Below are 21959 nucleotides of genomic sequence, written 5' to 3' on the forward strand. Positions count from 1 at the left end.
TTCCTATCGTTCCACATCCTTGTCAGCATTTGGTGTTGTCAGTGTTCCAGGATTTGGCCATTCTAATGGGTGAGTAGGGGTATCTTGTTTTTTTAATTTGCATTTCTCTGATGACATATAATGTAGAGCATTAATTTGTTTTTACACTTTTTGTATAAAGCTTAGTGGTTTTTTTTTTTAGAGTTATTGATAGGTTACAATCTTGTGAAATTTCAGTTGTACATTAATGTTTGTCATTCATGTTGTAGGTGCACCACTTCACCCTTTGTGCCCACCCCCCACCCCACCTTTCCCCTGGTATCCACTAAACTGTTCTTAGTCCATAATTTTAAATTCCTCATATGAGTGGAGTCATACACAGATTATCCTTCTCTCGCTGGCTTATTTCACTTAACATAATTCTCTCAAGGTCCATCCATGTTATTGCAAATGGAATGATTTTGTTCTGTTTTGCAGCTGAGTAGTATTCCATTGTATATATGTACCACATCTTCTTTATCCATTCATCTGTTGCTGGACACTTAGGTTGCTTCCACGTCTTGGCTATTGTAAACAGTGCTGCAATAAACATTGGGGTGCATAGGACTTTTGGGATTGCTGACTTCAAGCTCTTTGGATAAATACCCAGCAGTGGGATGGCTGGATCGTATGGTAGTTCTATTTTTAATTTTTTGAGGAATCTCCATACTGTTTTCCATAGTGGCTGCACCAGTTTGCATTCCCACCAGCAGTGTATGAGGGTTCCTTTTTCTCCGCAACCTCTCCAACATTTGTTGCTATTAGTTTTAGATATTTTTGTCATTCTAACGGGTATAAGGTGATATCTTAGTGTAGTTTTGATTTGCATTTCGCTTTGGGTTTTTTTTTACTGTTTTTTCACTACACGTTCCTAATGTCTGTCGAGGTCATCTCCTGAGATCAGACGAACAATAAAGGTAAATCATATTGAGTATAGGGGCTGGCCCCGTGGCTGAGTGGTTAAGTTCTCACGCTCCACTGCAGGCAGCCCAGAGTTTCATTGGTTCGAATCCTGGGTGTGGACATGGCACTGCTCATCAGACCACACTGAGGCAGTGTCCCACATGCCACAACTAGAAGGACCCACAAGGAAGAATATACAACTATGTACTGGGGGACTTTGGGGAGAAAAAGGAAAAAAATAAAATCTTAAAAAAAAAATCATATTGAGTATATTAAAGTTGGAAACAAAAGTACATACCAAAATATGCGCAAGAACAAATGACAGAGAACAAATGACATAGAGCGTTTTTATTTTGTCATCTACTCCCAATGACCAAACTCCTCCAAAGACCATTTGCTTTCAGTTGGTCCATTTTCCACCTGTAGCTTCCTAGCCGCCCTGAGTTCTCACCTCCACTCCTTTATCCCTACTCCTCATCTCCATTTTCTCTAGAGCCACAGGCTACCTCCAAGAAGCATTTTCTTCCCTACACAACTAAGACCCGTGGAGCATCATTTCAGTCATGCTCACTCTCAACTCTCTAGTCATCTCCCCCACCTGGCTTTTCCTATGCCCAGCTCTGGCTCAATCTATTTTTACATATCTCAAAATTCTGAAATTACAGTGTTCAATTTTAGTTTGTGTTTCATTCCCGTTTGGCAAATGCTCTTACTAATTTTAAATCTGCTTACTCTTTCCCCAATCTTCATATCCTCAAGGCCCTTACTCCACTCCTATCCCCTCAACCACCTCTGAGTTTATAACCCTGCTTCCTACTTCACAGAGAAAATAAGTCATCACTCATGCACTGAACCAGAAAGCTTGGCATAATCTTGACTCTTTCCCTTTTCTCAACACAATATCCAATCAGTTACATTTCCAAATCATCTAAAGTCTTTAGGGAAGAGAGGAATTAAGAATAAATAATCAAGTATTTTAAAAAATTTTCTACAGCAAAATAAAAACATACATTACTAAAAAAAGCCACATTGTACATTAAATACATTAAAATATTGATAATTTTATAAATAAAATCATTTTAAACAGTAAATACATGATAAAATTTCTCTCATACAAGGTTACTTATATATAGTTCAATGACTGATTTTGAAAATATAAAAACTATATCCTTCTTTTAAAAAAACATTTAACTTAATTTTACAAAATTATCAAAAGTTAAAAAGTGCTAGATATGCTTCCATTTTTAAATTACAGCACAACATCAGACCTTAAAAAAAAGATTAATTAGGGCATAAGGCTCAGCCTATATTGCCTAAAAATGAAAACTTCAGAGACTTTCTATGCAGTGGGAGAGGCTGGGAAGCTGACTGAGTGCAAGGCCAGTGAAGGCTGTCCCCTGCCCAGGGTTACTACCTGTCCTTGCTCTCAGAAGCAAGTGACTCCTCCTTCCCGGCCCACTCCTAGGGAGGAGTCTTTCTATGCCTACTCGTTCCTCATTTTCAAAAGACAAGGTTTCTGAAAGAATTTTGATATTTAAATCCTATGCCAATACTGAAATTCTTCTAAAGATTGAGGCATTTTGCATTGACTTTTATACAAAAAGTCATGATCTTATTCCAAATGAAACGAGGATACTTCATTTGGTGACTTGATTTCATACCACTTGTCGAGGTAGGATAATTTTCTTCTTTCTCTGAAAACAGCTCTGACTATACAAACGATGGTTGTACTGGAAAGGGCTCTAATGCCTTTTCTGCATTCTTCCAGTTGTGAAAATTCTCTCTGTACCACTCAACTGAAAGGAAAAAAAAAAGACAAAAATAAAAAATAAAAAACTAAAAATAGGATAAACAACATTTACTGAGTTCATACTAAGTAAAAGTCTTGCCCATCAGCTTATCAGCAGGTAAGAGTTGCCTAATGATGTAAACAATCTAATTTTAAACCTACCAATGAAGTTAATCAGAAAATGTTTCAGCACCTGAAAACTTAGATTTAAAAATCAACTTATTTTTAACTTCAAAAGTCCTTCAATACTGAATTTGCTGGTATAAGTGTTTAAGACATTCTGATTCTAAGGAATTCAGGAGGAAAGGGAGATAAGTCATTTGCACTGGTTTTACAGTTATGGAAAAAAGTATAATATTTTGTTCACGTAAATGTAGCAATACTACATTATAGGCATAGTGAGATAATACGAGCTTCCTTCTGTTAATATGTGAAATTATTTTATGTCTCTACACTATAACATTTTTAGTTAAAAAAACGATAAATTATCTTTGTATTTGCTTTTAAAATTCAACACAAGTACTTTGTATTTCAAACTCTTAATCAAGACTTTTTTTTCCTATATTTGGGTATATCCTTTAGCATGAGTACATTTCTAAATAGAACTTTAACATATATACACAGACTTTATATACACTTATTTTAAGGGATATTTCTGCATAAACCAAATTTGTTACCTATTTGTTTGTTTCAATATAAAAAGACTCAAGGCATTCAAAGACTGTAAACTGTCTCTATTTCATCAAATCTAAGACACCCCGATCGTAAGATGGACCATTATTTTACATACCGCTAAGGAAAAGTGCTTACAATAATAATTATAAGATACTAGTGACTGTAAAACACACACTTTTCAAGGAGGTGAAAAAATATATATCTGAAAATCAATGAAAGAGGTATCTGACAAATGCTAATAAGATATAAGGAGACTAATCAGAAGTTAGTCTATGAAATTCAAGAAGCTTAGGAAATATATTGCTATTGCTAGAAATAGATTAGATGTTACAATGTGAAAGAAAAGTGAAAATGATTCATCACAATATTCTGCTGAATTTGTAGTGTTCTAAAAATAAATTTCTTTTCTTTTAAATTTTCCTGAATCCCCCCAAAAATGACCAATTCATAACATACTTGTTTTCTTTATTCCTTCTTTCCAAGGCACTTTAGGTCTCCAACCTAAGCCATGTATTTTTTCTGACTTCATTGGATATCTCATGTCATTGGTAGGTCTTGGAAAACAAAACAGATTTAAAATGACGTTGTGGATGTACATTTACAAATTTGAATACTAAGATAAATAATGCATGTCCACGCATCTCTAGCATAATTCAAATTTTTTCTTAAAAAAATTTTCCCTGAAGACAAGCTTGTAGAAAATTTGTAAAATAAAATATATATTAAAAAAAATCATCTATAACCCCAGAAGCCTAACCGTCTCTGTGGTTTATCCTTTTATTTCAGCCACAATCTAGGTATGAATACAGTGCCTCATACCTAAATGTTTGATGAATGAATAAATAAATACACATCAACTTATTAGGACTCCTGTGCTTCACACCCTGGGTGGAGTACTTTATATACATTACAATTAAACTTTAAAATAGTTTTGTGAGCAAGATATTATTTTCCCTATTTCACACTTGAGGAAACCTCAGACTTGGACAGGGTCAATAATTTTCTTTAAGTCACACAGCTAGTTAGTAATAAAACACTTTAATATACTTTATTCTGATGACATCTATAAGTAGAAAAAAAATACTTTAGGAGAAAACTCAAAAGACATAAACTAGTTTCTGGTTAAGTCCATGTATTTTATAATTCTACAAATACCTAAGATTTCACAACCTTTCCCCCGTGTTTTAACTTGTTACTCACCTATCATTAACATAATCAACCCAGTTTTCCATTTCAGACTCTGAACTGGTCTCTTTGATCTGTGAAAATGGAGAAGGCTTTTGAGTCAAATTATAAAATGAGACCAGAGAACGACAATGGTATTCAATAGCTGATTCCAAAGAGAAGAAAAACCACCTCCTCTAAGTAGGGGAGATAGCTAAAATGAACAGCATTTTAGTAACACTTTCCATACTTTATAACCTAAACTCCATCTGAAGCTCAGCGAGATTACACAATGTATAAACTATGGGAGAAAATAAATTCTTTTGGCTTTTTGTTATTAATCAGTGTGATATTATGATTTATAATAAAAAATATATACTTGGTCTTCATCCCTGTTCTTAGCACAGTGCTCCTAAAATCCTTGGAATTTCCTAAGTGATGGAGAGATAAAGCTGTCTTGTGCTATTCATCACAAGCCCCTTTTACCACACCAGAGTTTGTTAATGAGTGATTTCTGGAAAACCCCTAAGGATGAGGGCTGGTTGCCAGGGGAACCATTCACGTGATCTGATGCATAGAACTCAGCCCCCTTCTTCCTACCTCCAGGGAGAGAAGATATGGAGATTGAATTAATCGCCAGAGGCCAGTGATTCAATCAATCATGCCTACTTAATGAAGCCTCCATAAAAGCCCCAAAGGATAGGGTTTGGAGAGCTTCCGGGCTGCTGAAAAATGCAGCTGCTGTGAGGGTGGCACGTCTGGAGAGGGCATGGACACTCCACACCCCTTCCTTCATACCTTGTCCTATGTATCTCCATCTGGCTGTTCTGAGTTACATCCTTTGTAATAAACCAGTGATCTAGAAAGCAAACTGTTTTCCTGAGTTCTGTGAGCCACTCTGGCAAAGCACGTCCAATTTATAGCCCGTTGGTCAAAAGCACAGGCGACAATCAGCTCCTGTGACTGGCATCTGAAGCAGAGCACAGTCTTGTGGGACTGAGCCCTCAACCTGTGGGATCTGATGCCATCTCTAGGTGGATAACATCAGAATTGAGTTAAATTGTAGGACACCCAGCTGGTGTCTGAGAATTGCTTGGTGTGGAAAACCCACAGGTTTGGAGTACAGAGCATTCTGTGAATAGTGTAAAGGAAAACAAAAGTTTTTCCATACACTCGGTTTCCCTTTCTACTGAATCCTGAGATTTGAAATTGATGTTCATTAATACATACAAGCATTCCAAACTATAGTTATTTATATATCATTGTTCCTTGATTCTGGACACACAATTTTATATTTTTGAAATTGAAGCATTTCTTATAATAGGTATATACATTTAATGTATTAGGATTTTTTGTTCCTAAAAAGCTGTTACTAAATGAGTGATACAGTTTCAAATAATGACATATCTTAGCATACATAAAATATACATAATTATGAATTTCATTTTTTACTTGTTCACTTTCCAATTGAGTAAACTATAAATTGTTGATTTTGAATTTGGAAAACACAATCCTTTCACAATATATACATACCAGTTGTATTAGTTCTTTGGCAAGCTGGAGAACAGACATTTCAAAATTGGTTCCGATGTTATAAATTTCACCTGGTTTCCCCTTTTTGAGGACAGTGAGAAATGCTTCTACTACATCAGTAGCATAAAGGAAATTTCTTGTTTGAAGCCCTGACCCATGAATGCAGCTAAAAAGATGAAATGAAAAGGACTCATAAAGTGTAAAAATGTACGCTCTCCCAAACCCGGGTACGGCAATGCCTGAGTACAATTCCAGAGAAGCCAATGCCCCTGGCGATCCTAGACATCTTTTACTGAAAATACAAATTCTTATGACTCTTCTAAATTTTATCCATGGTTCTTAAACGATCTCCAAACCTCCTGAGGGTACTCAGTAGGAGAGTGGAAAACATAAGTGACCCCTGCGAAATATTTATTCATCAATTTTATACCTTAAATTCACTTTGAAGAAATATCTACAGTTCTATGAATTAAACAAATTCTTTGAAAAAGTAAAACTACATAAAAATCGATGTCAAATTTTAATGCTGTTACTCAGAGTTCCAGGATACATTATTTAAGAATTGAAATTAGAAAGTATATTATAAAGATGAATTACAGATTATAATTGATTGTAGAAGGAATTCTTAAATTTGTTGGGACACTCAATTCTATTGCCTCCAACTCTAAGACTTTTATGATTTTCAAGACAGACTGTCACCAAATACTAGTAACATAGCAAAAAAACATGTGGGTACAAAGGTAAATAATAACATACCATTTCCTGTTGTGTTGTAGTAAAGATATAAATTTTGGAATAACCTAAAAGAATATTTAAACATCATTTCAGACTTTGGAAATACACTCATTAATATGAATCTGAACTCATCATAAATTAAAAGACTATTATTAAGAAATATAGATAAATTCTAATTCTTCCTATCAGGAGTTCAAGAAAAAACCTATTATAATTTTGTTAAGTAAAAGAACTCTAAGCTTCTTATTTCACAAAAACAAGTTATCTGCTATATAAATATGAAGATAAAATGACATATACAGTGGAAACACTCAGAAGAAGTCTTCACGAACAGTCTGCTCCCATCACAAAGCTCACGTTTGTGCTGATTTTATAAGGGCAGGGATCCTATCTCACGGCTTTACAAAGAGCACCTATTCAGTAAGTGTTGGTGAAATTAATAAAAAGTAAATTCCAGTGCCATGGATTCAAAGAAAATTTATGTTAAACAGGGTGAGATAAATTACTAAATTTATACTCAACCTGTTAAAGATACTCCAAAAATTAAGCAAAGTAGATATTAATACCAGCAGATCATGATATGGCCCTTTCCTTTGGGCAAATAGATCAATACAACTGGCTGCCAAGTGAAAAACCCAGTCCCTAAATATAGGCAGAGAAAGCAACAGTTACTTAAAATTGGGCTTAAAAATACAGAACTAACCAGCATTTTCAGTCTTTTAACTGCATTTCTTTATTCGCTACTTGTACTACTTTCTGGAAGACATTCTGACCTGCAATTATAAAGAGGGAACTCGGGGACAGTTAACGAGCTGACTGTAACACAAATTTATGTACAAGCTCCCTGCATCACACTCTAACTACCTTTTACATCTCTGTACAGTCTGACGTACTGCTCTGACTGCTAACCAGGAGTCTTAACCAGCATGACAGTAGTGATGGGAGTACTCTATAGTGCTTTAGAATCCTGCAAAGTACAAGGCATTTTCACATATATGATCTCATCGGAGCCTTCAAAATCCTTTCTAAGTCACCCTTCAATTTAAAGATGAAGCTCAGGGGCTTAAGTTCATGCCAACTGGTATCAGGTTGAGACTTAAACTCAAAATCTGATGAGAGTTGCATATGGCCTACACAGCATTTATAATTATGTACAATTAAAACATAAATTATTTTAGACAAATAACTGAAGAAAAGCTATTTTAAATAATGAGAAGTTATGATCACTAAAACACACCATGAATTCAGAAGTAAAATGTACCTTTTCTGGATATTGATGTGGTCCATAAACATTACTGCTTCTTGTGATGACAACTGGAAACTTAAAGAGTATTCAACATTAAGGTAAGGGAAAGGTCCGATAACAATTATCTAAAGGCAAGCAGTTTTAAATATGGGTGCTTTTGGCTAAATAATTCCACACACCTTAAAGACAGAAGCGAAGGGATTTTTTTCTAATGTAAGGGTCCTGAAAAGACAGGAGAGGATGAGATTCAGATAAGGCAGAGGTTGCAAAAGGAAGAAGAGGAATATTCTCTTTACTGGGACAAGGGGAGGACGGATATAGATGGAGGTAGGTTTGTAAGTCTGATAGCAGAAACTAAGGAAATTTCCACCTGATTACTTCAGAGACCAGTTCTAGGACTCTAGGTTTGGTTAGATGTTAAACTTCAAGTTGGCTTTCTCTGTTGTACCAACGCTTACGAATAAAAAGAGCTACCATGAAAGGGGAAAGGACCAATGCTACTGGAACACAAAAGGCAAGCGAATCTTAAGTAATTTTCTGGCTTGCCTGTCTGACCCCGTCCCTAATAACTCCACAAGAAGACTGGGGGAAGCCAAATGTAGGGATTTGAGCTGATGATTTATAGTGAGTAAGGCTCCCACATTGACAGTGTAAGAGCCAGCAGGCAAGTCTACCTCCCATTCATGAGGAGCCAAGAGAGGTGAATCATGCAGAAGGAGCAGGTGGAAGGGAAGGGAATGTGCCCTCCCTCTGTCTTCCTTCACTCAGAGGATTCCTGGGAATCAGGATATTCCAACAAGGCTTTTCACTATAGCTGTAACACTCTACCTATTACTAAAGCAGGAAAAAAATATACACAAATTATTCCTTTAAACGATGAACAGAACAGGAAGAAGTAGGCCCTTCACTGTCTACACAATGTAGGAAATCAGTTTTCTTAATTCCTTAATATATAACTTTTCTCAATCTATGTCTTCTACTCTAAAAGAGAAATGTTTCTAATGCTAACTTGGAGTTTTAATACCTAGGTCCAGAGAAAAATGATTTGAGAGTTTCTGAAATCAGTTCTTACCTTATATCGTTCCCAGTAAGACTGTACAAAACACTCAGCGGCTGCTTTAGATGATGCATAAGGATTTGTAGGTTGTTTGGGTGAAGATTCATCAAATTCCTAATTTTAAAAAGATATATTTAAAAAAGAAGTGTTAGGCATACTTTCTAAGTAGAAAAATCAGTAAACATATTACAAACTTGAAATGTTAATCACTACATTTAAAAAAACATTTACTGAACCCTGACTATGTGGCTGCCATTTTTCTAACCACTTTCCATGTAGTAACTTCTTTAAAGTTCACGACAACCCTTTAAGGCAAGCAGGGAGAACACTAAGTGCAAAGGCCCTGAGACAGAAGCATGTCCAAAGGAACAGCAAGGAGGTCTGTGTGAGGGAAGAGAAATGGAAGATGAGGTCAGAGAGCTGGAGGGAGGAGAGAACATGCAGAAGCGTGAAGGCCACTGTAAAAACATGAACAGGTTTCTGGCAAAGTAATGTCATGATCTGACTTATATTTTAAAAATCATTCTGGCTACTGTGTCAGATCTGATGCAGGGTGACAAGCATACAAGAAGAAAGAAGTTTAGCTCAGAAAAATTGCAAAGTGAGTTGAAAACAGTTACTTCTCAGAAGTTGGATTGGGGATTAAGGAGAAGTGGTCAGGGTCTGCTTTTTCTCATGAGTTTTTTCAATCTACTTGATTTTTTTCACTATGTATGTGTTTTGGTAAAATAAAACAGAATGAGGTCATTGTAAACAATGACTATGAAAAATATAGACGAGAGAATGGAGTCATCTTTTCGCACAAAAAGTATATTTACAAATGATTAAAAAAGGAGAACAGATTCCAGTTTCTACAGTAATTTCACACGTGCTCCTTGCCCCTTGAAAGTGCTTTCCTGAGGGGAAGAGACAGGTGAGCAGGCAGTATGCTGCAGCCTAACTGACATCTGCCGTGCCCGTGGGAATGCCATCCATCATGTGAGACTGGGAGGAAAAGGTGAGACCTGCTGCTCTCTTACAAAATATCGTCAGTCAAATTACATATAAATCTGTACCAAGACTAGGTTAGTGTTGCCAGTTGGTGGCACATTTGATCTGAACAGAAGACACAATGGAATAACATTTGGCGAGTCCCAGAAGTGTGTCCAATCAGAGGATGAGAAAAGCCCAGAGTAGGTTTTAATAAGACAGATTTGTATCATGATGTGTAGTGAGCAGGTGAAACACACATTTCCTAAGCTTACCTTATCGAGACTGCCTCCATATACTTCATCTGTGCTGACGTAAATAAATTTCTCCACTCTGGCTTCATGAGCAGCACTTACCAAAACGTGAGTGCCATAAACATTAACATATGTAAACTCAAAGGCACGTACAAATGAAAGATCTAAAACAAGAGAAAAAGCTAGAACAATTCCACCCAAGGGACATAACAAATACCAAATGGTAGACTGAGTTTTAAGGAGTAATAATGATTTCTAGTGGAACTGAAAAAAACAAAACAAGACAGACTTTGAATTCTAGAAAAAAACAGAGCTGAGAATAGATACATGGAGTTAAGTGTCTAAGGACCTTGTATTATTTGAGAGGAGGGCAAAGGTTTTGATGGACTTTAGCCCCTGATAAGCTAATTACACATGTTGTAATTTTTAGGGGAACCACTCAAAGCACACAAACAGACTATATAACTTCCAACTAGCAGAGGAAGAAAAAGGATAAAAAAAGTTCCTCAGTCAAGTCTTTAAAAAAGCAAGCATTTTTTTAAAAAGCATTTTTTAAAAAGGCAAGGAAGAATTTTTTTAAAAAGAATTTTAAAAGAAACAAGCAAAGAAACAGAACAGGTGAGAAAAATAGAAAGTACACAATAAGGTGGTAAAAATAAATCCAAATATATTAATAAACTAAATGCTCGGGGTAAAGATCAAGGATGGTGACACTGGATTAAAAAAACAAAATCCAAACACAAATTGTTTATAAGATATACAGCTAGACCATAAAACCAGAGAAAGGTTGGAAATAAAATGATAGGAAAAGACATATTATGAAAATAATAACTAAAGGAAGGTGACAGAGCTATACTAATTTCAAATAAAATGCTCTTCAAGGCAGTATACATCACTAAGGAAGAAAGATCACTTCATATGAATAAAAGGTTCAATTCACTAAAAATACACAGAAGATTTGAAGAATATGATTAACCTATTTAACCTAATGGATATGTAAGGAACAACGCACCCAACATTTGCAGATTACACATTCTTTTCAATACACATGTAATATTTATAGAAAGTGACCATACATTGGGCCAAAAAGCAAGTTGCAGCACAAAGAACTGAAATCATACAGTATGTTATCTAACCAATAAAATTAAGCTAGAAATCAATAACAAAAAGGTAACAAGAAAATCCACACGTTTGAAAATTAAGATATACACTTCTCAGGAACCCATGGATTGAGAAGAAATCAAATTCTTAAAAATAAAATATAATAAGAATAATGCACATGAAGACTTGTGGAATTCAGATAAATCAGTATTTAAAAGTAAATTTGTAGACTAAAATGTAAACATTAGAGAAAAGCTGTAAATTAATAAGCTAAATATTATCAAATATTATACAAAAGGTAGAAAAAAATAGAAAATAAACCTAAACAAAGTAGAAATAATGAAATAATAAACATCAGAGTAGAAATTCATGACATAGAAAACAAGCATATGATGGAAAAGCTCCACAAAGTCAAAGACAATTTTTTGGAACAACAAAAGGGTGGGATGGTTTGCTTTGCTGATATCAAGAATTATTATAAAGGTACAGTAATAAAGACAGTGTGGTAATGGCATAAGGACAGACAAAGACCAATGGACAGAACAGGAGCCCAGATATACTAGCATGCATAAATGGGCACCTCATCTACAATAAAGGTGGCAAGGAGGAAAAGGTGAGTCTTTTCAATAAACGGTGTTGGGTAAAACTAATATTGATATGGGGGAAAAATCTGAATGTAAAAGGCAAAACAGTAACTTTTATAAAAAGAATATAAGAATATCTCCATGACCTTGGTGGCAGGAAGAACTCTTACCCAGAACACAAAGAGCACTGACCCCAAGGGAAAAGGTTGATGAACAGGACTACACAGAGATGCAGACCTGCAGTGACCAAAAGACACCATTTAGAAAGTGAAAAGGCAATGGAAAGACTGAAAAAAAGTAATGGCCAAAGGTTTGGATCCAGAATAGATAAAAGACTCATAAGAATCTGTAAGGAAAAAATTGACAACCCACTAGAACATGTAAAGAGACTTTCCAAAGAAGATAGACCAAGGACAAAGGGAAGAGGACAGTCCAATAAACAATTGCAAACGTTTTTAACCTCATTAGTAGTCAGGGAAAAATAAAATAAAACCTCAAAAGACTGACAACAGCAAGTATTGGTGAGCATCTCATAAAGTGCTGGAAGGAGTGTACAATCACTTTATCATTAACCAAGTAGAAGGATTTGCTCTACCAGATAGGAAAGCACTATATGAGTCAATATACTGTGTAATCAGCCCAAGCATAAACAAAAAGAGAAATGAAGAGTTGACAAACAGATACTCATATAAGGATACTTAATATATGACCAGGCCATGGAAACTGGTGAACTTTTCTGTAAGTGGTAGAGATCCAATTGGTATCCAAATAGAAAAAAGTGAAATCGGACTCCTATTTCATACTGCACATAAAAATAAACTTCAGATAGATTACAAATCTAAATGTGAAAAATAAAACTTTTCAAAGATAACACAGGAGAATATCGTCAGGATCTTGGGGCAAGAAAGAATTTAAGATCCAAAAAGCATTCACCATAACATAAAAGAAAAGATACATAAATTCAACTACATGAAAATTAAGAACATCTGTTCATCAAAACATGCCACAGGGGCCTGCCTGGTGGCACAGTGCTTAAGTTTGCACACTCCGCTTCGGTCGCCTGGGGTTCGTGGGTTCAGATCCCACGCACAGACCTACAGACCTACACACCAATCATCAAGACATGCTGTGGCAGCATCCCACAGAGCAGGACAAGATATTTTAATACACATAACAAAGGACTAGCATCCAGAACATAAATAAACTCCTACAAATCAATGAGAAAAAGGTAAATAACCCAATTTAAAAAATGGGCAAAGATTTCAACAGCATTTCACAAAGAAGAAATGTAAATTACCAATAAACATACAAAAGGTGCACAGCTTCATCAGTAATCAGGGAAACAGAAATTAAAACCACAATGAAATACGATTACACACTATTCAGACTGACAAAAATGAAAAAATCTGATAAAACTAAGCTTTGGTGAGATCTGGAGCAAGAGGTCTCACATCTTACACACTCTTGGAGTGGAAACTGGTCCAGTTACTTTGGAAAACAGTTGGACATTATCTCAATGTTGAAGTGTGAAGATCTATGATTCTAATTAGATACTGAGAGAAATGTGTACTAATGTGTTCCAAGATACATGTCTAAGAACATTCATGGTAGTGTTGTTCAAAATTGCCCAAAAGTGTAAACAATCCAAATGCCCATCAAGATAAAACAGATACACAAATTGTGGTATATACTTAGAATGGAATGCTGTATGTCACTGAAAATGAACAAATTATACCTACACCCAACTACAGGGAGGAATCTACAGAAATGAAAACGTTAAGACCAAAAAACCTACATGTTATTTTATATACACATTTTTATAAAATTTTAAAACAGGCTAAACTAACCTATACTGTTGAGGGATAAATACATAGACAGTAAAACTGTTGAGAAAACCGAGTGAAATTATAACTTTAAAATCCGGTTATAAAGCCCTAGTAATATTACTATTAAAGAAGTTCAGCGACATTCTATCTGTTGTTTAAGTGATGGCTACGTGGGGATTCACATTATTATTCATTTAACTTTACTTCTAAATTCTTCTGAATGTATGTTATTATTTCACAATATAAATGTTAGACAAATTATTAGAAGATATTTCAAATATACAAAACAGTAACAGATAATAATGTAATGCTCAGAGGGCCAGCTCTGTGGCTGAGTGGTTAGGTCTGTGTGCTCTGCTTTGGCAGCCCAGGGTCTGCCAGTTCGGATCCTGGGCATGAACCTGCAACTACTCATCAATCCATGCTGTGGTGGCATCCCACACAGAAGAACTAGAATGACTTACAACTAGAATATACAATATGTACTGGGGCTTCGGGGCGGAGGAAAAAAAGAAGAAGATTGACAACCGATGTTAGCTCAGGGCCAATCACCCTCACCAAAAAGCAAAAAAAACCCAAACAAACATAAGGGAATGCTTAACTGTGTAGTACCACCCAGGTTAAGAAAAACACTATAAAAAATACAGTTGAAGCCCTATCTCCCCAGAAGTAATCACTATCCTGTATTGGGTTAAACTCAAAGTTTTAAGACAGCATTCAAAGTAACACGTCAACCTAGACTAATAAAACTGACCTGAAATGTGCCACATATCTTGATGACAGAGTGACCACGGGCTTGTTTTTCTGGTACAGTGTGGTATATGCTCTTTCAAGACATATATTAAGTACCTACTTGTTCAACCTCATTACTGGACTTCAATTTAGGCTAGTTAGCCACTGGAAAAAAAAATTTGTCCATCATAACTGTAATATAAACAATGCTTACCTACATGCGTTTGTGCAGCAAAATGTAGTACTATATCTATTTTCTCTGTTTCAAAAAGCAGTTTCACAAAGTGAGAATCACATATGTCACCCTATATAAAAAAGCAAACATGAAAAAACTAAGTTTCATTGAGCACTCCCATTCATAATTACCATTTACTATATAAGCCAAAAAAAGATAAGAAAAAAATTAATTCTTCCTGTCACCACCCTGGTTTAATAAATAGAGAATATCTTGAAAATTCAACTGAGGGGTCAAGAAAGTATAGCAATGATACATTTCTCCAGCATCTGAGGATATAAGATATTCAATTCAAAATATTTTTTGGCAAGTAAGCATCTAAAACAATATTTTATTAAGCACCAACTACTATTAAGGACTGCGCTAGCTTTTTTCCATAAGATTCTTGCCAACCTAAGATCATTGTGTTAATAAGAAAATTTTTAGACATATTTTTAAAAGTTTGAGACAGCCATTACTGAAATATATTTAAAGCAAGTAACAACTTGAATTACATTTTGAAAAATGTATTTAACCACAACTAAGTAAACTTATGAGTACTTTTGATGTTATATGTACATTTAGGTCTTCTAAAAATACATATTCTCGGTGATTCTTTGGTGACTGAAGGAAATACTTTCATATAGAAGAGAATTATGAAACATTTGCTCACTATAGTCTTTAAGACTTGTGGTTAAAAAGAGAATTTATAGAATCTCTTTAAAAGAAACATAAATCATAAGACAGCTTCATCTGACATTAAAATTTCCCTTTGCAAATTAATGACCTGGCTCTCTGGTTTATACTTTGGACTCTTCTAAGAGTGGGTAGTAAGAACCAGCCTTCCAGAGCCAATCAATCAACCTTCATGGAGAAGACTATCCCACGGGCTGGATGGTGGGCATTTGGCTGTTGGCTGGCCTGAGTAAAACCCCGCTTTATAGTAATCTCTTTAAATCCCAGCATGACCTTATTAAGAAGGCTATTGAAGCCCTAAAAGTCACAGACCACGTAAGTCCAATCAGCTACTCATATCTGCCAAGGCACCAAAAATCACATGTAGCTTTAAGACATGGTGTCAATCTAAAAGTAGTATTCTCTATAGCCCGTTGTACTTCTGGAAACTACTAAGGCTTTAATAAGCGGGCTTTCCAAGTCCATATTACATAAGTTCGTAAACCCATATTACGCAAGTTTGTAAAGTAGAAAGATAAAATGCCTGAATGACTAAAAAGGCACAGTATAATAATTACATAATTATAAGAGAACTTTCATACCTGTATAAATTTGTAGTTTTGTTTGTTAGAAATGGTTTCAAGATTCTTCAAACTTGCACAGTAATCCAGCTTAAAATAAGTAAGTTGGGGAGGGTGGAGAAACAATACAAAAAGTGAGACTGGCTATTCCTATAAAAATATCAATTTATTTTAAAGACCATAGATGTTCTGATTACAATACAAGAACATGTCTTCTTAAAGCGTTTGCCCTTTGCGTTTTTAGAAATTTCTGATATCTTAAAACTAAGTGTAATTTTATCATCTTTCCAAAATACAAAAAAATTACTTTTTATAAATCTCTTCTTTAAAAAATTTTCCTGTCCAGAATTGACTCCAGCCACTGGTGGCTAGCAAAGTTTACCATTCCTTACTGAAAAGAAATCAGTGAATAAGACAATTATGTCTGTGTTATGCATATTATAACTCATTCCACTGTTTCCTGAGTTATCTGCTGGTAAATTGGTGTACAGATGGGGGAAAAAATTACTGTCGATGATAGTAAGGCAGGCAAAAATTCATAAGACTTACAGGTTATTCTTTGTCTACATATTTTTATTATTACATTTTATAAAATTAAGGTAACTAATCACATCTTATGTTTAAAGTCAAAAATCCAGCAATTACCAATCACAGCTTTCCGACTCCCCACAGAGACTCCAATTATTACAGAAAAATTCTCAAAACTATATTAATTTAACTGCATTTTAATTTTAAAAATATATTTAATCTTAAAAATAAATATATTAAAAAAACAGTCATGTGCCACAGAATGTAATTTCGGTTAATGACGGACCACATATATGATGGTGGTCCCATAAGATTAGTACCATATAACCTAGGTGTGTAGCAGGCAATACCACGTAGGTTTGCAAAAGTACACTTATGATGTTTGTACAACGATGAAATTGCCTAACAAGGCATTTCTCAGAATGTATCCCCTTTGTTAAGTGAAGCATAACTGTATAATTTTCCAGGAGGTGGGGATGATAAAACCAAATAATAAAATGATAAAATCAAATAATCAGAGTATCCCAACTCCAAAAAAGGTTAATAATCACAGGATTACACTCAATATTGAATTTAGGGTGAAGAGATTTTCTTTTGGTAAAAATACTGCAGTTAAAAACTTTACTTCATGGGCCATCATAGTAAATGAAAAAGTTTCAGAAGACTTTTACGTAAGGCTGAATATAGCACAAACATGATGATATACGCCCTTAAGTTGCTAAAATGACTAAACAAAAAATTAAAATATCAGCATGATAGGATCCTAATATTTTTTAAAAATGTAAAGTTTCAGTACTTAAAGCTCATTTTTATAAAACTCACCTTGTCTAGATTTATGATCATATAATTTGGATAATCTTCTACTAAAGAAACAATCATATGTGACGCACTATAAGAAAAAAGTGTATCTTGTTAGTAGAAAATTTAACCTTTTCCCTAAATTCTTGAATGTTGCCCTAAGCTGTCGAGTGTTAGAAAACTATTCAGATACCTTTAAATTTCCACAAGATATAAATAATATAACTACACTGAATATACACACACCCACACTTTCCACTAACCTTCTCAACAGTATTGATACACAAAGTCTTACACTCCTTTTACACTATGTAGAAGACAGAATTCACTGGTCCTAGGTATAAGAAAAAATCAGTTTAACCAAATGATGCTGCCCATGCATGCTTTGAGTGTGGGAGGAAAGCAGGATGATAAATACAATGGGCGATGGTTAGTGCAAAGGAACTGAAACTATAATGAGCCTTTTCGGCGACTGTAGGCATAACTATGTAAAAATTAAGTCAGTACGAGCATAGTGAGCTGTCTATGTTCACAGCAACCCTACTGCAGTTGCCATCTCTTGGTACAAGAATTTGGGGGTGTAAACCAGAATCCTTGGTGGGAGGGGGGAGTGGGGTGTCCTAGACTAAAGCTAGGTTTCCAAGGCTAATGACAGCTGAAACCATCCTGAGTTGGATACGCATAGTGGCTCCTGGGTTTCAGAGGACCCTGAAGGGCAACCAGAGGCATATCTCAGCAGACGATACAGCAGATTTTATCATATACATCAAAATGTTGGGCTCCCAGGAAAACGAGCAGCCCCTGACCAAATTATGAACTCAGACTTTGTACCTGGCAGCCCTTTCAAAGCATTCTCTAGGAACCCTTCCTGGACGAGCACTCTCACACTAGTACCACCCTTTTATGCCCACGCTCCTCTTCTCATTAAGTAAATCTTGCCTGCCTGGCAGCCTCCTCTAAGCCACTGTCAGCTTAGAAGACGTGATTTGATGTGCTAATGGGTGGGAGGATAAAAAGATCCCATGTTCTTCTTCCACTAGACATTGGGAGAGTTTCCCATTTGTACTCCTGCATTCATCCGTTCAACAATTACTGAAGACCTTTATAAAATAAGCTAGGCCTTCTTCCAGGTGCTGAGTGAACAAGAGTCTGCCCTCATCCACTTTACATTCTACAGTAGGGATGCAGGCAATAAGCAAGTGGACACAAACATGCAATATAATCTCAGGTAGCGATAAGTGTGTTAGTTGTGGGAGGGGCTATTTTCGATAGGTTGGTGAGGTAAGGCCTCTCCGAGGAGGGGATGTTTGAGTAAACATCTGAACTGAGTGATGCAAACAGCCTAAGCAAAGGGGAAGCAAGTGCAAAGGCCTGAGGACAGGAGGAAGGAGCTTCGTGTGTTCTAGGAACTGCAAGAGGGTAAGTGTGGCAGGCACAGAAAAGCAGATCAGGTTGGAAAACAAGGCTTGGTCTTCTAGATATGGTAAGGAGTTTGGATTTTATTCTAAGTCTGACAGAAACCATTGGAGTAAAACTACGCATTGATTGACTTAAACGCTGACTCGTGTGTGAGGAACAGACTTCAAGAGAACCAGAGTGGAAGCAGTGTGACCAATCAGAAGGCAACAGTAGCACTCTAGGCAAAAGAAGACAGGAACGCGGGCTAGGAGGGAAGGGGCCCGGCGTGAGAAGTGGTCGCCTTGACATATACTTTGGAAGTAGTGACAGGACTTGCTGCCTGAATGTGGGTGTGAGAGAGCAAGAGGCATCAAACGTTTAGTACAGATCGAAATGATGCGGGATCGGTGAGCCGAGGAGTCGAAAGAAAGATTTCTTAGACTCTCAAGATCTGGCAGTAGTGCTCTTTTATTTAGAGAATAGAGATAGAGTAGCATGGGGACAGGACCCATGGGCAGTCAGAGCTTCTGCTGCTCCTGCTGCTGCCCCGAACTGAGGGTTAGGGCCAAATTTAAGGCATAGGTAAGTGAGTTATCTCTTTATTAGTGCCCGTTTGGTCTGGCCATTTGGCGGTCCCATAACTTTAAGACAAGAATCAAACCGGATTGAGTAAATGGCAGAAGTCACCGCTCAAATATTATCTTCAACTAAAGACAAAGGAGGATTTTGGGGTGAGGGTCAGTTACATGAGGTTGCCAGGCAGTTTCCAGAGATAAGGCCATCCCCCCTTCCTCCTGGCTCAGAGGGGGAGTCATCTCCACAGATAGATGTTTCCCTTAGAAGTGTAAATGTTTTCCCAACAAGGGGGAGGCATCTTCACAGATAGATGTTTCCCTTAGAAATGTAAATGTTTTCCCAACAAGGGGCAAACAAATTCCAGAGAGGGAGGCATGGAGATTTCCTTTACAACTGCAATTGTCTCTGATCAAAAGGGCAAACAAATTCCACTCCTTGGAGCCTGCTTCTTATCTGTAGTTTTAAAAGTAACCAGCCTAAAAATCCTCATCATAAACTGTTTTAAAATTAAGCAGCCTAAAAATCCCCATCAAAAGCACGAACAGATGATTTCTAAAAGTCAACTGAATAAATGAATGCCCTATCATAATCCAAAAGTCATTTTTTGGCGCCTATATGTACAAGGCCTGTGTAGGAGGATGGGGATTGGGGCAGTTGGTGAGAAGCCTACTGCAATGTGGGCGCGCTCAGAAGAGTGACAGGTGCATCTCAGGCCAAGTCGGAGGGCGGACAGTACCACGGCGCTTTTGCCTTGGGAAGGAGGCGTTTTAAAGAAGTGGCAGTTTCAAAGGAACCTACGCAGGAGGTTTCAAAGGAACCTCCTCTACGCAGGCGGGAGAAGGTAGAAGGATCTCGGCCGTGCCTTAAGACCCTCCCCATATCAGACCCCCAAAGTTGGTCCCAAGTTGCCAAGGGCAAGCAGAGTCGTAGGAAAGGGTTGGGGTTTCTGGGGAGCCACTGCTCGGCCAGCGGCGCCGTTACCTACATGAAACCAGCACCCCCGGTCACCAGGACCCGCTTCGCAAAGCTGCTGGGAGGACCCCAAGGCTCTGCCTGGCCCTCAGCCGACATCTCCAGCTCAGCAATGCCTGGCACCGTAAAGAGCCAGGTCTGTAGACCGTAGGGAAGTTCCACCGCGACTTTTTGCGACGTGTCTTGCTGCCGCGACACGTCAGTCGGGCAGGCAGCGGCAGCTTCCGGAGCGCGGACCGACGTGTCCCCGCCCACTGGCGGGCTGGGCGGGGCCATCGGGCACGCCACTGGGCGCGAGTAGTGCTCTGCCGGTGTCTGTCTGGGAAGGTGAAGTTTGGGACGTTTTTGCTCCGAGTGTCACCAGCACGAATTAGGCTTTACTTAGGTACACAAAAACGGTCGGAGCTATGAATGATTACCTTCCTTTCATTCTTGTACTACAGCGATCTCCAAAGATTACTCACCAGTTGAGCTGAGAACTCCCGGAGAGTTCTCTTGCAAACTGTAGAGATGGGAGGTTGAAATTGCAAAATGAGCTTTGACTGTTGTTAACGTTACTACAGACAGCGCAGGCTGCTTTGAGTCCTGGTAAAGATGTTCCCTAGATACTATCCTCAGATCTTTTCCTAGTATTCCTCTTACTCGCTCTGTCCTAGTCTCCGGGTCCTCCTTGCTCTTCCTGGGAGGCTCCTGACATGCTACTTCCTTTAGGCCTGGATGTCCTTTCCCCAGATATCTGCCTAGATTTTACCCCTACTTCTTCAATTTTCAGCTTGAAATGTCATCTTATTAGTCCTTCTTTGACCACCCCAAATGAAATAGCAAACTCTACCCCAGCCCTGCCAAACCACTTTACCCTTCATATTTTTCTCCATAGCAGTCATCAACATTTATGTTGAATTGTTCATTGTCACTGCTCCATGGGCAAGAATGTACAAACATGGAATGAGGACCAAAATATATTGTAGTGGATACTTACAGTTTTATCTGACTAGACCCTCCCACCCTTTGTGACCTCCCCAAATAGACCCACCCTACGGCAAGCCACAGTATGGACATCTGACTCACCCTAAGCAAATTGAAGCCTTTTCCTGGGATTTGCAATTGGACTAAGATTCTAGCATAGTCTAGTTGCTCCCTTTGACCTCTAAGGACCTACAAACTTGAGACTTCTTGGTGGCCATATTGGGGATGGGCAGGGAAGAGAGGAAATGAGGACTTCCATTTTTACTTCATACACTTTTTTTTTTTAAGGAATATTAGCTTTAAGCTAACATCTGCTGCCAATCCTCCCCTTTTTGCTGAGGAAGATTGGCCCTGAGCTAACATCTGTATCCATCTTCCTCTATTTTATATATGGGATGCCTGCCACAGCATGGCTTGACAAGCAGTGTGTGGGTCCTTGCTGGGGATCTGAACTGGTGAACCTCAGGCTGCCTAAATGGAATGTGCAAATGTAACTGCTGTGCCACAGGGACAGCCCCTTTACTTCATACACTTTTGACTGGATTTTTTTCAGCCATATGAATTACTTTTATAATTAAAACATAATGCAAAATTTAAAAAATCTCATCACTAAGCCAGAGAACCACAAACACTATATGATTTCACTCATATGTGGAAGATAAACA

The 21959-nt window shown here is 37.3% G+C and overlaps 1 protein-coding gene across 1 annotated transcript; it reads right to left on the reverse strand.

Moving 5' to 3' along the window:
• Positions 1 to 1254: 1254 nt before the first annotated feature.
• On the reverse strand, positions 1255 to 20756 carry TGDS (TDP-glucose 4,6-dehydratase). Its single transcript, XM_008532905.2, has 12 exons — positions 20342 to 20756; positions 17407 to 17473; positions 16078 to 16146; positions 14801 to 14891; positions 10365 to 10507; positions 9136 to 9234; positions 8079 to 8138; positions 6839 to 6882; positions 6083 to 6248; positions 4586 to 4644; positions 3842 to 3939; positions 1255 to 2717 (listed from the first exon to the last, which is right to left on the reverse strand). Exons 1-12 carry the CDS (start codon positions 20602 to 20604, stop codon positions 2632 to 2634), a joined length of 1245 nt encoding a protein of 414 aa, XP_008531127.2. The 5' UTR covers positions 20605 to 20756; the 3' UTR covers positions 1255 to 2631.
• Between the last annotated feature and the right edge of the window lie 1203 nt (positions 20757 to 21959).

Source organism: Equus przewalskii, chromosome 16 (assembly GCF_037783145.1).
Source record: "Equus przewalskii isolate Varuska chromosome 16, EquPr2, whole genome shotgun sequence".
In the NCBI taxonomy this organism is placed as follows: Eukaryota; Metazoa; Chordata; class Mammalia; order Perissodactyla; family Equidae; genus Equus; species Equus przewalskii.